The 14,103-nt window shown below is 57.2% G+C and overlaps 1 protein-coding gene across 2 annotated transcripts in view; it reads left to right on the plus strand.

Annotated features, from left to right (window-relative positions):
- THY1 (Thy-1 cell surface antigen) overlaps positions 1–14,093 on the plus strand; it is a 393,200-nt gene extending 379,107 nt beyond the window's left edge. The window contains exons 2-6 of one of the 2 annotated variants that reach the window (XM_068172069.1): positions 8,757–8,811; positions 11,045–11,126; positions 11,231–11,566; positions 12,132–12,644; positions 13,008–14,093. In XM_068172069.1, the coding sequence (XP_068028170.1) occupies positions 11,090–11,126; positions 11,231–11,566; positions 12,132–12,244 (486 nt within the window). In that variant the 5' untranslated portion in view covers positions 8,757–8,811; positions 11,045–11,089 and the 3' untranslated portion in view covers positions 12,245–12,644; positions 13,008–14,093. Of the gene's footprint in view, positions 1–8,682; positions 8,812–11,044; positions 11,127–11,230; positions 11,567–12,131; positions 12,645–13,007 lie in introns of those variants that run through there. The other variant, XM_068172070.1, reaches the window with a different exon arrangement.
- Positions 14,094–14,103: the final 10 nt, after the last annotated feature.

Below are 14,103 nucleotides of genomic sequence, written 5' to 3' on the forward strand. Positions count from 1 at the left end.
GTTTGAGGAAAAGCTGAGGGAGTTCAGGCAGGACAGAGCAGCTTCTGAGGGGGAAAGCTGAGGGAACTTGGGAGGGAGAGCCGAGGGGATGTTTGAGGAAAAGCTGAGGGAGTTCAGGCAGGACAGAGCAGCTTCTGAGGGGGAAAGCTGAGGGAACTTGGAAGGGAGAGCCGAGGGGATGTTTGAGGAAAAGCTGAGGGAGTTCAGGCAGGACAGAGCAGCTTCTGAGGGGGAGAGCTGAGGGAACTTGGGAGGGAGAGCCGAGGGGATGTTTAAGGCAAAGTGTGAGGTAAATTGTTAGGGACAGAACGAAGAGTGTGGAGGGGAAAACTGAATCATTTCGTAAAGGATATTTTCGGGGTAAATCAGAGATGATCTACAGAAGACAGAACGGACATTTTGGGGCAAACTCTGAGGTAAATTGTGAGGGACGGAATGAAGCTGTCGCAGGGGAAAGCGGAGTTACCCTGCAGGGAGTTATTTTAGGGCATTAAATAAGAGGTGCCTGAGGGAGAAGCAGGTGCCGCCGCTTTCGCTGAGGGCTGGGAGGGACACCGAGGGGCCGCGAGTGCCACTAGGGTGCCCTGAGGGACACAGAGGGGCAGAGCGGGCGTGCCGAGAGTCGCTGAGGGACGGGCAGGAGCCTGCAGTGCCGGCAGCGTCCCCGAGAGGCCGCGGCGGCGCGCTGAGGGCCGTGAGGCGCGGCGGGGCCGGGCCGCTCCCGCGCCGCAAGGGGGCGCCTCCCGCCGCTCCCCTCAGCGCCCTCCGAGCCGCCAGCGCCGCGGGCCGTGAGGGGTGTGCCGGCCGAAGGCGCCCCGAGCGGCTCGGGGAAAACGAGTTACAGTGGGCCTGCGGAAAATCGGGGGCTCTCGCAGACAGAGGGAGTGTTGGGCAGCACGTCAGAACACGGCAGGGTGTTTCGGTGGAGTTGCGGAGGGAAAAGCTGAGGTAGTTCAGGCGGGACAGAACAGCTTCTGAGGGGGAGAGCTGAGGGAACTTAGAAGAGAGAGCCGAGGGGATGTTTAAGGAAAAGCTGAGGGAGTTTAAGCAGGACAGAACAGCTTCTGAGGGGAGAGCCGAGGGGATGTTTAAGCTGAGGTGGTTCAGGTGGGACAGAACAGCTTCTGAAGGGGAGAGCTGAGGGAACTTGGAAGGGAGAGGAGCAGAGGGGATGTTTAAGGAAAAGCTGAGTAGTTTAAGCAGGACAGAGCAGCTTCTGAGGGGAGAGCCGAGGGGATGTTTAAGGAAAAGCTGAGGTAGTTTAAGAAGGACAGCACAGCTTCTGAGGGGAGAGCCGAGGGGATGTTTAAGGAAAAGCTGAGGTAGTTTAAGAAGGACAGCACAGCTTCTGAGGGGAGAGCCGAGGGGATGTTTAAGCTGAGGTGGTTCAGGCGGGACAGAACAGCTTCTGAAGGGGAGAGCTGAGGGAACTTGGAAGGGAGAGCCGAGGGGATGTTTAAGGAAAAGCTGAGGGAGTTCAGGCGGGACAGAACAGCTTCTGAGGGGGAGAGCTGAGGGGATGTTTTGAGGTAAAATCTCAGGTGGACTGTGAGGGACCGAATGAAGTTCTTTCCCCTGGGTGTGTGCCTGTGCTGCGGGGCTGCCTGTCCTGCTGGTCACCTGCCAGCATGCCTGGCCTGCTCGAGCCCCGTTTTTTGTTTCTTACAGCAGTTTTACTGTGCAGAAAACCTCTTTATCTCAGCATTCACAAAATCCTTCTCTTTTTTTCTCCCCAGGAGCAGCAGGTGTGACTTTTTTCTCTTCCTCCATCTCCTTTTCCCTCAATAAAATGCTTTTTCAGTCTCTGGTTTACAATTTTTCATGCACCTTCATGTCTCATGCTTTTGCATTTATCCTGTATTTCTTTAACGTTTTCCCCTGCAGCTGCAGATTGTGATGTCATGAGGTGTTTATCCATCCTTGGTGTTCCTAAATGCAGGTTTGTTACCATGCTTTGGTGTGTCCAGGTGGGTGCCATTACCCTGCTACAGCTGACATCTTACGGGCAGATTTCTGTGAAATATCTGAAAAGGATATGAGAGTGAGTTGTAATCAGGTGCTGACTGGCAGGATCTCAAACCCCTTAGGCATAAATGTTACCGCAGATGCTGTGTAGCTTCTGCTTTGGAACATGCTTGAGCTCCCTCAGCCCCAGGGAGACATTTCTTCCATTAAATACAGACAGGAGGTGTGTGCTCTTTGCAATGAGGACTGCAACATTTAAGGGAGATTTATTAAGCATGTGTTGCCTTTTCTTGTTCATTCCTGGTGTTCCCAGCTGTGAATTCCTCAGCAACAGGAGAGCAAACTCAGCAAAACCTGGTTTTACTCATGTTTGTTTGTGCTTTTTGGCCAAACGTAAAGGATTCTCCACGTGGCAGAGCCTCCACTTGCTGAGTTTTAGGTACTGTAGATAATAATAACTTATAAAAACATAAGCAATTGATAATAATAGTAGATAATAAATAATTAATGATAATGGATAATAAGTAATAGCTCAGAGAGATGAGCACTCACCAGCACAGTTTTTTGTGTACCTGGCTAAATTCTCACTGCTACAATCCTGAATTTTTTTTTCCCCTTTCATTCCTAACTTTTTTCTAACATTAGGATTCTCCTTCCTAAAGCTCAGTGCCTCTTTATGACAGTGCTGTCTATATCCACAGTCTCTCCTACACTAATATTTCAAAGCAGAGGGTTGGCCTGGAGTAAAAAAAAAGGAAGAAATTTCTGAAGGGTGTGTTTTTCTGTGGCAAAACTGCTCCCCAGGGATGTGGAGTGACCCACTTGCTGTCCCTGAAGGTAACAGTAGGAGGGATGGGGGACTGGGGCTCCCAGCTCTGCTGTGAGAGCCCAGACACTTGTGGGTTCTCCAGCCGAAGCAGGAGTAGACAGCAAATGGGTGTTGAGCTGCCTGGGAAGCACTTAAAAATCCCCGCTGTGGCATTCACGTTCTCTGGACAGACAGACATCATTCTGTCTCTCAGGAGAAGCACAGAGAGGAGAAGAGAAAACAATTTTTATCTCTGCTCCTCGGTTTTGCCCATGTGGAATGTGGTGTGGAGATTGTTCACCTGCAGTGATGGCTGGGTTGGATTCTGGTGAAGTTGTTTGGGGTCAGTGACCAATGGGACCCAGCTGTGGCTGGGACTCTCAGCAGTCATGAGTTTGAGTTAGGTAAGTAAGGAATAAATACATAGAATAAAATAGCATCTCTTTCAATAGGATATTAATGGAATATAGTATAGTTTTAATAAAGCTATCCTTCAGCCTTCTGATCTAGAACCAAACATCATCATTTCTTCCTGTCGGGGGTTGCCTGATTTCCGATACCCCCCTGCTCCAAACGATTTGTCATTACGAACTGGGAGGAATCCCTGAGTGTCCATGTACAGCAGAAGAGGTTGATGTGGCCGGAGAGCTGCTGGTGTTTGGGCAGTGATGCCGAGGAGGGAAAGAGCAGGGCTGGCCGGGTGCCTGGAGGAGCCACAGCCCGGGGTGTGGGCAGGCAAGGCTGCCTCCTCCTCTTCCAGGCACTCGGCTGTGGCTGGGGCAGGAGGGCTCCTCAGAGCAGGGGAAGCCCTTTCTCCCTCAGCCTTGCACATGTGCCATTGTCCCTGCTAACAATGGGGAGAGGAGGGAGCGCTGGAGCTGATGACACAAACCCCAGGGCAGGAGCAGCTGGTGGCTGCTCAAGGGAAGCTCTGTGTGTGCAGCCGCAGCCGCTGCCCTGCCAGCACTGCCCAGGTCCCATCCATGGCTCCCGACAGCCTCAGGGTAGGACTGAGCCCTGTGCAGTGCTAGAAAGGGGCAAAACTGCCTTTATTTATGGAATCATGGAAAATCCTGAGTAGGGAGGGGTCACTGAGTTCCCACAGCACAGCTCCAACAGTCCCACCCTGTGCATCCCTGAGAGCGGTATCCAAACACGTCTGGAGCTCTGGCAGTCTTTGGGCCCTGAGAATTCCCTGGGGAGCCTGGACAGTGCCCCACCACCCTCTTTTCCTAATATCCAACCTAAATCTCCCCTGGCACAGCTCCAGCCATTCCTGCACCTCCTGTCCCTGGTCATCAAAGAGCAGAGATCAGTGCTGCCCCTCAGGAGGAAGTTGTAGACTGAATTTAACTGTAGACTGGATTTAACTGTAGACTGGATTTAACCTGCCTCTCTCCAGAGTTTGGTGCTTCCCAGCACTGGGAGACCCTGCAGGCAGCTGCTTCCTGTGGTTCTTTGGTGCTATTCCTAGGAAGCTGTGTGGTGAGAGTTAACCAACCTGTCCTAATGGTTCCCTCATAAATAAGGAATGCTAGTAATCATTTTCTATTACTTAAGGCCCAGCAGATAGGAAGAGAATAATCAAGGAAGCTATTTCCACTTTCTGTAACTTGCATTAGTCATCTCTCCTGAGACAGAGGGGAAAGCGTGGCTAGGGATGGGCAGCAGAAATGGTGCTGTGCTCTACACCTCTCTTTCCGTCCAGCACCCCCAGCAGCTTCTTTCCAACATGAGTAAGTTTCCCTAAAGCAAAGGGACTTAAGGTTTATCTGGGAATCAGTTCCCTCTCAGGGTTTCCAGTGCTGCATATCCTGTATCAGCTCCCACAGGTACTCACCATTTTAAAGGGAGTGAGGGTGGTGATGTCACAGGTGTTCAGCAGGTGGCAGAGGGGAGTTTCACCATCTGAAGTGGCAGCTTTTCCCAGTTCTAACTCTGTCCATGTTCACTCCCCTCCAAAGAGCCCGTGGGATGTGGCACCTTGCCAAGAGCTTGGAATACAGGCCCTGTGGCCACTGACTCTGCAGGTAAGAAATAGGTCTGCAAACTGAGCCAGGAGTTACCTGCCAGACCTGCCCAGCTCAGCTGGCAGAGATGCCTCTCCTGCCCGCAGGGATAAGTCTCCCTCTCAGCTCAGCAGAGATCAGGTTTGCAGGGCACAGCGCAGAAAGCAGCTCTCCCAAAAAAACCCAGCCCCTGCCAAGAACTAACAGGATGCGATGGGAAGCAGTGAGGAGGAGGCTGGAGCAGGCAGCCAAGCACCCTTCCCACTCAGTCTGGAGAGCAGATGGAGCAAACCAAGAGCTCTCTACCTCAGTCAACCTCCTCTTCCAGGCTGAGATGGCTCCTCATGTGCTGGCTGGCTCCCACAAGGATTCCCAAGACTTGCAAAGAGATTTTAGTGGCCTTGGGCTGGAGGCGGACAGAGATAGTCACCCCCTCCTCCAGATGGATATCAGGCTGCAGGAACAATGGCTCTGCTCTGCTTCGGCAGCACAGCTCCACTGCTGGGTCTTGTCTGGTGGATCGCAGTAGGCTGGGAAGGCAGCAGTGCAGGTGAAGCAGGATTTACTGGGGAGGATCCTACACTGAGGTGAATGCTCAGTGCTGGCAGCCTCCCAGAGAAGCCCCCTCAACAACATTCCCACCTTGGGGCACTCTTGTGACCGGTTGTGAGCACAGAGCCGGGAGCTACGAGGCAGCTCCAGGATAGAGTGTGCAGCAAACAGGGAGGGAAGGGAGGGATGTTCCTGCTGGCAAGTGTGTCAGTGCAGGGCTGGAGCTGATTGCTCACAGGCACTCCCTAGCCCTGATCACTGTCGGAGATCTTCACTCTCTGGGGCTTCTCTTTATGCAGGACACAGGCACAAAGCAGGTACAGGCTACCAAGGCTGGGGCTCTGTGCCAGCCATCTCCTTTGCCAGGCTGATGTGACCCCAGGCAGTGCTGCAGCAGGAGTCCTGCCTGCCCCTGTTTTCTGTGGCTCTGGGCTGCCTGCAGGAAGCAGGGGAGCACAGTCTCCTCCACCCCTGTTCTGTGCAGCACTGCCACAAAGCCCAGGGGCTTCATATCTGGGCCGTGCTACATTTAGCATCTGTGGGGCCTTGCTGGGCTCCCGAGGGCCATTCTGTCCCTCCAAACAAGGGCACAGCTCTTCTGCAGCCTCCCTTCCTTGTCCCTCAAAGATGGGGTGGGAAGGGCCTGGGTTTGGCTATGTGCAGCAAGGAGCAAACCCTTTGCAGCCCTCCTGTCTCTGGGGCAGGGGCTGAGCCGTGAGGCAGGTGAGCATCAGTCACTCCCTGGGCTGCGATCTCTGCAGCTCCACCGCTGATTCCCAGATGCCCTCCCTTACTCCTCCATGTTGCAACTTCCCAGCTCTAATGGCCTTGGTGAGGGTGTCAGGGGTCTCTCCACAGCACGGCTGGCCCCAGGTCCTGTTGTCCATGTCCTTACATCACCTCTCCCCAGCAACTGGCAGTGTGGGAGCGAATGGTTGCTGCGTGGGCATTGTTTTGAGCAGGACCCAGGGTGTGCTGCTGTGCTGTGATTCATGAGCAGGAGGAAAAGGGAGAGACTCTCCAATTCCTGTGTTTGGGATAGGCTGAGGGCAGGGCAGAGACGTTCCTCCTGGGAAGGATGTGCATCCACCTTTCTCCTAGAAGGGTATCTCCTGCAGCAGGATGTCCTTGGGCAAGGCCAGGTTTTAATTGCTGCAGCATCACCAGACACCCGAGTCATGGTGCCCCTCAGAGCCTCTGCTCCCAGCCTGCCTCCTGCAGCTACTGAGCCAGTGGGAGCAGTGAATTTCCCCCCAGGGACCCCTACATGCCCTGCCTTTCTCTCTAGAGAGGATCCAGGGGCAGTTTGGCTGCTCTGAGCTCCCAGGGGAGCTGTCTGTGCCCTGCCGCTGTCTGCTGGTCTGTCTGTCCTGCCGCATCCACTCGCTCCTGCTGGTGCCTGCACTGCTGTGCTGCACTGTGCCTGTTTGGCTGCCTCCTTGTCCCTCTTGCTGTCTGTCTCCCTGACTGACGCCTGCCACTGCAAACACTGCCTGCCCCCCTCTCCATTGGTCTGTCACTATTAGGTTTTCTCCTCCCCACCCCTTTCCTCTGGGAGGCCTCTGCATTACGTGTGACTTGGGTGCTTTTCTCTGGTTTAGGGATAGCAGCCAGGCTGCAATCTGCAGCAAAAGGACTATCCGGAGGGAAAACCTCTGCAAGGAGCCTTCTGCAAATACCTAGGCAGAAAAGTGACTGCCAGCACTGCCCAGAAACTGCACACTCATGCCTGCCTCCACAGCCAGAGACTGAAAGGAAGCCCAAATCTCTCGCAGTGGGCCTTGGGCCACCGCATGCCTCTAGAAGCCAGTCGTTGGAGCTTGAATTCCCTGGTTCACTGTGCAATAGCTGTGGTTGAGGGTGGGGATGTGGAGGAGACAGCTTGTGGAGATGTGAAATGTGAAAAAGGACCCGTGTGTGTGTGTGGTTACATGGGCTGCCCCACATCACAGCTGTGTTTGGACCTAGACCTTGTGCTTACAACTTTTCCCCCCCTGACAACATTGCAGCGTGCCTCGTGTCTGTCTCTTTGCCTTGCATCCATCTGCTCCCAGTCTCAGTATCTTTCCCTGTTGTTTTGCCATGCCTCTCCTCCCATCCATAGCCAGCCCTGCCAGCCTGATCCAGCAGTGTGGTGTGTCACGCTGCCACAGTGTCTTCAATACCCCACTGCCACAAGGGTCAGCCCTCTGCCCTCCTCATGGCAGCACACTGGGACCCTGCTCAACACTCCTAGGGCACCACAGACCCCCTGGCCAGCTTGAGGGGCTGTCCCTGTATGGGCCGGCACACCTGCAGCCCATGCAGTGAGCGAGCAGCCAGAGCCGAGCTTCTGTAGAATTAGCAAAACCCCCTGCACAGTCAGCTTGCAAAACCTCAGCACTCGAGTGTCACCTGGGATCAGGTTCTGCTGGAGGAGAACATGACTTTTATATCAACTTTCCCAGTGTCAGCCCTTTTAGCAGAGCCCAGCCAGGGCTGTGGGAGGAGGTGAGGGCAGGGCAGGCCATCCTGTGTGTCTCTGTGCCTTCCTGGGATGCCTCTGGACCCAAACTCCCAGGGAAAACAGGTCCCTGCTGCTGCCCTCCTCTGCTGTCATGACCTTGCCAAAGAGCAGGGAAGAGGTCTTGTCCCAGGCTGCTTTCTAGATCCAAAGCCATTTTGCCTGTGCAGAAGCAGCTCTGCTTATCCCCTTCCCAAACATGCTGATGGGAGCCTGTGGAGAGCAAAAGCCTGCTGTGTCCTCATTGCCACCAGACCTGGGGCAAAAACTGAAGGTCTGTGTCCAGTGACATCACAGACAGAGCCTGTAGATGTGACACTTGGGGCCATGGCTGAGCAGTGGATTTGGCAGTGCTGGGTTAGCAGTTGGACTCGATGGTGTTAAAGGTCATTCCCAAATTAAATGATTGTGTGGTTCGTTGATTCAGCTGAGTGTCCTGTCATTCCCACAATGGTTTCCCACATGGAGGAGACCTGTGGTGACCTGGTGCAGAGTGGTCTCTTGGAGCACCTGAGCTGAACACATTTGGTGGCAGAGGATGATACCTGCCCCCTCCTCAGCAAAGCCCACACCAACCTCCTTTTCCCCTTCCCAACCATCCTCCTTTCCCAGCAAAACACCTCCCACGCTGCCGGGGAAGATGAGGGTTGGCAGCTCTTCCGCGAAATGACGTTCCCATGGCGATGGGGATGCGTCGCCCTTCCTGGGGAACATAAGGGGGGCGAACTGCACCTTCCGCATCAGTGCGCGCCCCTTGTCCGGGGCGGGGGCGTCCGAGTCCCGCAGAGGCAGGGCCCCCCCGCACCGCCCCCCGCCGCAGGGCCGGGGGCCGAGCCTCAGTGACGCCTCCCGGCCCCCATTCGCTGGGTCCGCCCGCCCAGCCCTGCCCAGACTGCGGGAGCGCCGCGCCCACAGCCCGCCGGACAGCGCCGGCAGCCCCGCAGGCAGCGGGCAGCACCGGACAGCGCCCGCAGGTAGGCACCGACCGCCCCGCAGCGCCCCGCACGCTGCCGGGCCGGGAGCAGCCGCTGGGCTCGGGGCACAACGCGGGGCTGCGGGCGGGGGAGGGTCCGCAGCCGCCGGGCGCGGCGATGGCACCGGGAGCATCTCGCCCCTCGCCCGGGGGATGCTCGGCCGGACAGAGCGCGCTGGAGGAGGGGGCGGGCTCAGCTTCTCGCCCCGGTGCCGGTGCCCCCCACCCTCCGCTCGGGACTGCGGCATTCCCGCTGGGCGCGCCCGCGCGCACGCCCGCACCGCAGCCGCGCTCCCGCTCCGCGCTGCTGCAGCGGGGGAGCTCGCCCACCCCGAGCCCTCCTGCCCCTCTCGAGGGTCGCCCGATCGCTCTTCCCTGCGCACCGCGTCCCCGTGCACCCCGTTTGCTGGCAGCCACCCCCCGGCACAGCCAGGCTCCTGCGGCTCTGCGCTCCCTCAGCCCGCCAGCCTGGCTCTGCACGCCCCTGTCCCCATCCCCGCAGATCGTTTGTCACCCTGAGCCTGTCACGCTGGTGGGCACAGGGGGTAGGTACCGCCATGGTGTGACCCCGAGCAGGTGGGGACTGCGCCGGGAACTTTGCCCTGTAAGAGCTGGAGCCCCTCGAATGCGACCGTCCTCCTGTGTCCTGTCCCCACGCCAAAGCCCTGGGATCATGCAGGAGTGAGAGTTTCCTGGCTTGCTCTGCTCCCAGCACTGCTGGCAGGAGAAGAGGGGTCCAAGGGCTATCAACCCAGAGCCTAGAAAATCTGAGTGTTTGGGCACATAGATGGGAGGAAAAGCCCTCTCTGGGAGCTTCTTTGCATGGATTTTCTGGAGGAAAGCCAGGCTATGACCTAGATGGGATCCCAGGACATTCAAAAGGGAGCAGATTGGTGCTGGGAAATGACAAAGCAAGGGACAGGGAGACAATTTCTAGGAATCCAGAGGTTCAAGCATTTACCCCATTGGCAATCTCTTGAGTTGCCAGTGGGAAGATCAAGAGAAGGGACTTTTTCTTCCTGGCCAAGGTTTAGGGCTCTGGATAAAGAAATTTTTTCTGAGCTTCAGGGTGAGCAAATGGGTTTGGTATTTCCTCTTAGAACATTATATGAAAAACCCAAAAATTGCTAAATAGAAAAATGCAGCTGGCTGTGGTACAGGCAATTCCTAGCTCTTCCCTGGATGCTTTGCCAGGCTCAGAGGGAGCAAACTGAAGGGCTGTTGTCCCCTCTGCCAGCCTGGAGTCACGAAGGGCTGGTTTATCAGCTCCCCCTCTTGGACCTGGCCCGACATGGCCAGCCTGGAGGGCTGACTGCAAGATGCTTGGTGTGTCCTTCAGCCTGGCTGCCTCGCTGCTCCCCCACCCTGAACCTCCATTCCGCATGTCTGCGGCTGGATTCCCCACGCGGCTGTTTGGCCAGCCTGCAAACCTTTAATTGATTCCTTGTGGCTGCGTTGGGCTGGCTGCAATGAGCAGCCCTGGTTGTTTGGATGGCACATCACGGGCCCCTTACCCACACACGCAGCCTGGAGAGAGACAGGCACCGGGCAGGGACCCAGACAGTGGATGCTGCCACCCAAACCCCTTCCACCCCGTGGCCAGGCAGGCTGAGCTCAGCTCCTGGAGGCTTCGTGCCATCCTTTGGCGGTCTTGGCTCGCTGTCCAGCTGCTGTGTCCCTCTTCCTCGCTGCTCTTGGCCCCTTTCCCTCACTGCATTGCCATGACTCATCCTTGCTGAGCTCACCCGCTGGAGCTGTGGGAGGACTGGCAGGGCGGGCACCCATCAGCCCCCAAAGAGGGTCCCTCAGCTGGCAGCGCCCTCGCCATGAGCCACAGACCTCTGGTCAAGGTGTGCAGGCACTGGGGTGCAGCCTGGTTTTACCTGTCTGAACCTTGGCTGGCCATGGGGCAAAAGTGGGAGGAGGCTGGACAGGCAGGCCTTGCTGCAGGTCTGGCCACGCTCATTTAGTGTCTGCTGGGGGGATCTGGACAGGGAAAACAAAGTGTGGAGGGGCATTGCCTGGGGAAGTGCAAAGATGATGCTGGGCAGACACGCAGTGCCTGATTCCCCAGCTGGGTGCAGTGCCAGCCGGGCTCTGTGCAGTGAATCAGACACTGGTGAGGAGGAGCAGACGCTAGAGCATCGTCTGTGCAAGAAGGGCAGCCTGCACCACCGAGTGCCCACACCCTGGGGCAGTGGCCTGGCTAACTGCCTCTCTCTCCCCCTGCCCAGGTTCCCCTCTCAGAGCCAGCCCCCACCGGGCACCTCAGCAGCGAGATGAACCCCACCGTGGGCATCGCTGTCATCCTGACAGGTACATCCCTCCCTGCTCCCTGCTCGGCCCAGAGCAGCCTGGAGGCTGCATGGGCACCCCCAGAGCTCGCTGTTCCCTGTCCAACCCCCTCCTGCCTCTCCCAGTCCTCCAGGCCGCCCACTGCCAGATGATCAAGGACCTGAGTGCCTGCCTGCTGGGCCAGAACCTGCGCGTGGACTGTCGCTATGAGAACAAAACCGACAACCCCCTGACCTATGAGTTCAGCATCACCAAGGACAACAGGAAGCACGTCATCCACAGCACCATCAGCGTCTCCGAGAACATCTACCGGAGCCGAGCCAACGTCACCATGCACAAGAACCTGGTGTGCCTCCACCTGCAGAGCTTCACCACCAGCGATGAGGGCATCTACATGTGCGAGCTGAAGGCCACCAACGACTACACTGGCAACCAGATAAAGAACATCACTGTTATTAAAGGTGAGACAGGTGGTGGCACCTGGCCTCAGCCCTTCCCACCTGCTCCTTGGCTTGGCAGGGCCAGCACAGAGCACCACAACTCCCTGTGGTGTCCCCAGATCCTCCCTGAGCTCCATAAATGTGTCCCGACCCTTCAGGTGCACTTCATCCCACAGATGGGTTCACTCTACCCCATCTCACACCGCTTTTCCTGCCTCTCTTGGGTCCCACCTCAGGCACATTGCCTAGATATCCTCACATAGAGAGCACAGTGGGAATCCTCCACACCTACAGCCCACAGGAGCAGTCCCCCAGATGCAGAGACCTTTGTCTCACCTGGTGCCCATCCACTTGTCACCTCAGTCAGGGACAGGCAGGGTTATGCTTCTCAGGGTCCCAAAAACTCTTTGCTACTACATTCCCTCCATTGGGAGGGAAACAGGCCAGGATGGGACGTGCTGCACTTCTGTGACAGAGCAAAGGCAAGAAGCTGTGTTCCAGTACTGTTAGAACGCCCGCCCTGAGCCCCATTCCTGAGGGATTTCATTGCCTCTCTTCTCTCCCTCCCCATTCCTTCTCCTGACAGACAAACTGGAGAAATGCGCCGGCTTCAGCCTCTTGATCCAGAACACCTCGTGGCTCCTGCTGCTGCTCCTTTCCCTGCCTCTCCTGCAAGCCGTGGACTTCGTGTCCCTGTGAAAGGCGAAACACACGAACACACACACACTCACAGCGCTCGCACACACACGCACGCACACACCGAGCACACCCCAGCCACCCCGCCTTCCTCGCAGCCCCTGGAAAGAGAAGCTGAAGCGTCTGGAAGCCGTGAAACCTCTCTGTGTTATCTCTATTTAGCCGTATATTAACGCTAACCACTGTCCCGTGCCGAGGCCCACCATCCCACGCACACACGCCCCGCTCCGAAGCATGGTGGCTCTGCTAGGCAGCGTTGCTTCTCCCATCGCGCCGCCCCGCTCCGTAGGCTGGCTGGTTTGCTTGTGCTGGGAGCACTGGAGGCCTCAGCCTCGCTTGTCCCATCCCTTTAACTCTTGGGGTTTGCCTGTTCTCAACTGGGGAAAGACAGCTGGATTGGCAGGTAAGAGAGGGGGGAGATGCGAGAGCGTGCGGAGGGTGCCCGTGGTGGGTGCTGTGCCCGTGGCCCCTGGAGGTGACAGGGCTGTTGGTGTCCACACCTGCCCTGCCTGCCACCCAGGCGACTGATTCCTCACCCTTCTCCTCTCACCCTGAGCTGCCACGGCTGGGAGAGGGCACAACATGACTCAGTGAATGGGGAGCCATGGGATGCTGCTGGGCCTGGCAGGCTGGGAGGAGAGAGGGGGGCAAGTCTAGGGGACACCATGAACGCCCCCTGCCTCCTTAGGGCTCCTCCGGGGCCCTGGGAATAGGCTCAGTGCAAACATGCTCCGGCAACAAGTTTTTCCTAATCTGTTTCTTACAGCTGAGCGGGAAGTGAGGCCTCCTCCAGACACCATCTGGTACCCTTGGGCTGCCCAAGCCAGAGACACCACTCGCTCTCCCCGGGGAGCAGCCCTTAGCTGTGACGAGAGAATTGCTGCCAGCACCAGTGGAGGCAAGCAGAGCCTCTCTGAGCTAGCCACAGCCCCACTGCCCTCCCCAGGGCCCTCAGAGCTGCACCCAGGCTGGCTGGTGGGGAGGGGGTTCCCCTCTGGGAGTGTGATCCCCGGGTCTCTGCAGGGACTCCCCTGCACCGGCACCTTGTCCTCCTGAAGGGTACATCTGGGGACCCCAGTCCTTCCTCATGGAGAGGCAGAGCAGTCTTCCTCAAATCCCACTGTGCTCCTGGGAGTAGCCCGTGTGCCCCCTCCCTTCTCCCTCCTCCCTTTCAGCATTTCCCCGTCTCCCTTTAAGAGCAGCAAAGGACCTAAGGGCAGCCCACAACCTCGGTAAGGCCAGGATGGTGCCAGGGGTTGGCGAGAGCAGGGACAGGGATGGCCAGCACAGCTCAGATCTGCCAGCCCAGGGCTGCCCGGATGCCCACGGGACCCCGAGGAGCCTCACCCAGGGGAGGGCACAGGGAAAGGAAGAGGCAGGCAGGAGCATCCAGCTGTGCCACCCGCGCAGCCCGGGCTGTGCCAGCACGGCTGAGAGCATTACACAGCAGCTGCTCCCCACTACTTGCTCCTCTCCAGAGCTGCTTCACACCCCCGTGCCCGTCCCCTGCCCATCCCTGCCTGCTTGCTTGCTGTCTAGTGCTGCTGAGGCCGTGCCCAGCTGAGGCCTGGCTGTGCCCAGCTCCCTGGGCGTGCTGGTGAGCGCCAGGGCAGGCGCAGAGCCCAGCGGCAGAGCGCGGACGCGGCTCGAGTCTCATTTTTTTGTGAACATTTGTAGTTATTTCCACAGCTTGTCGTCAAAGAAATTCTGTTAAGGGAAAAGGAAAAAAAAAAAAAGGGGAAAAAAAAGAACCCTATGAAAAGCAACAACAAAAAAAAAAAAAAGACCACCTTACCATCCAGGAGTGTTCCTCTGTCTGCACAATAAAACCCTACCTAGGTTGTGTGTTGGAGCCACGGGCG

This window comes from Anomalospiza imberbis, chromosome 24, assembly GCF_031753505.1.
Source record: "Anomalospiza imberbis isolate Cuckoo-Finch-1a 21T00152 chromosome 24, ASM3175350v1, whole genome shotgun sequence".
Classification (NCBI taxonomy): domain Eukaryota; kingdom Metazoa; phylum Chordata; class Aves; order Passeriformes; family Viduidae; genus Anomalospiza; species Anomalospiza imberbis.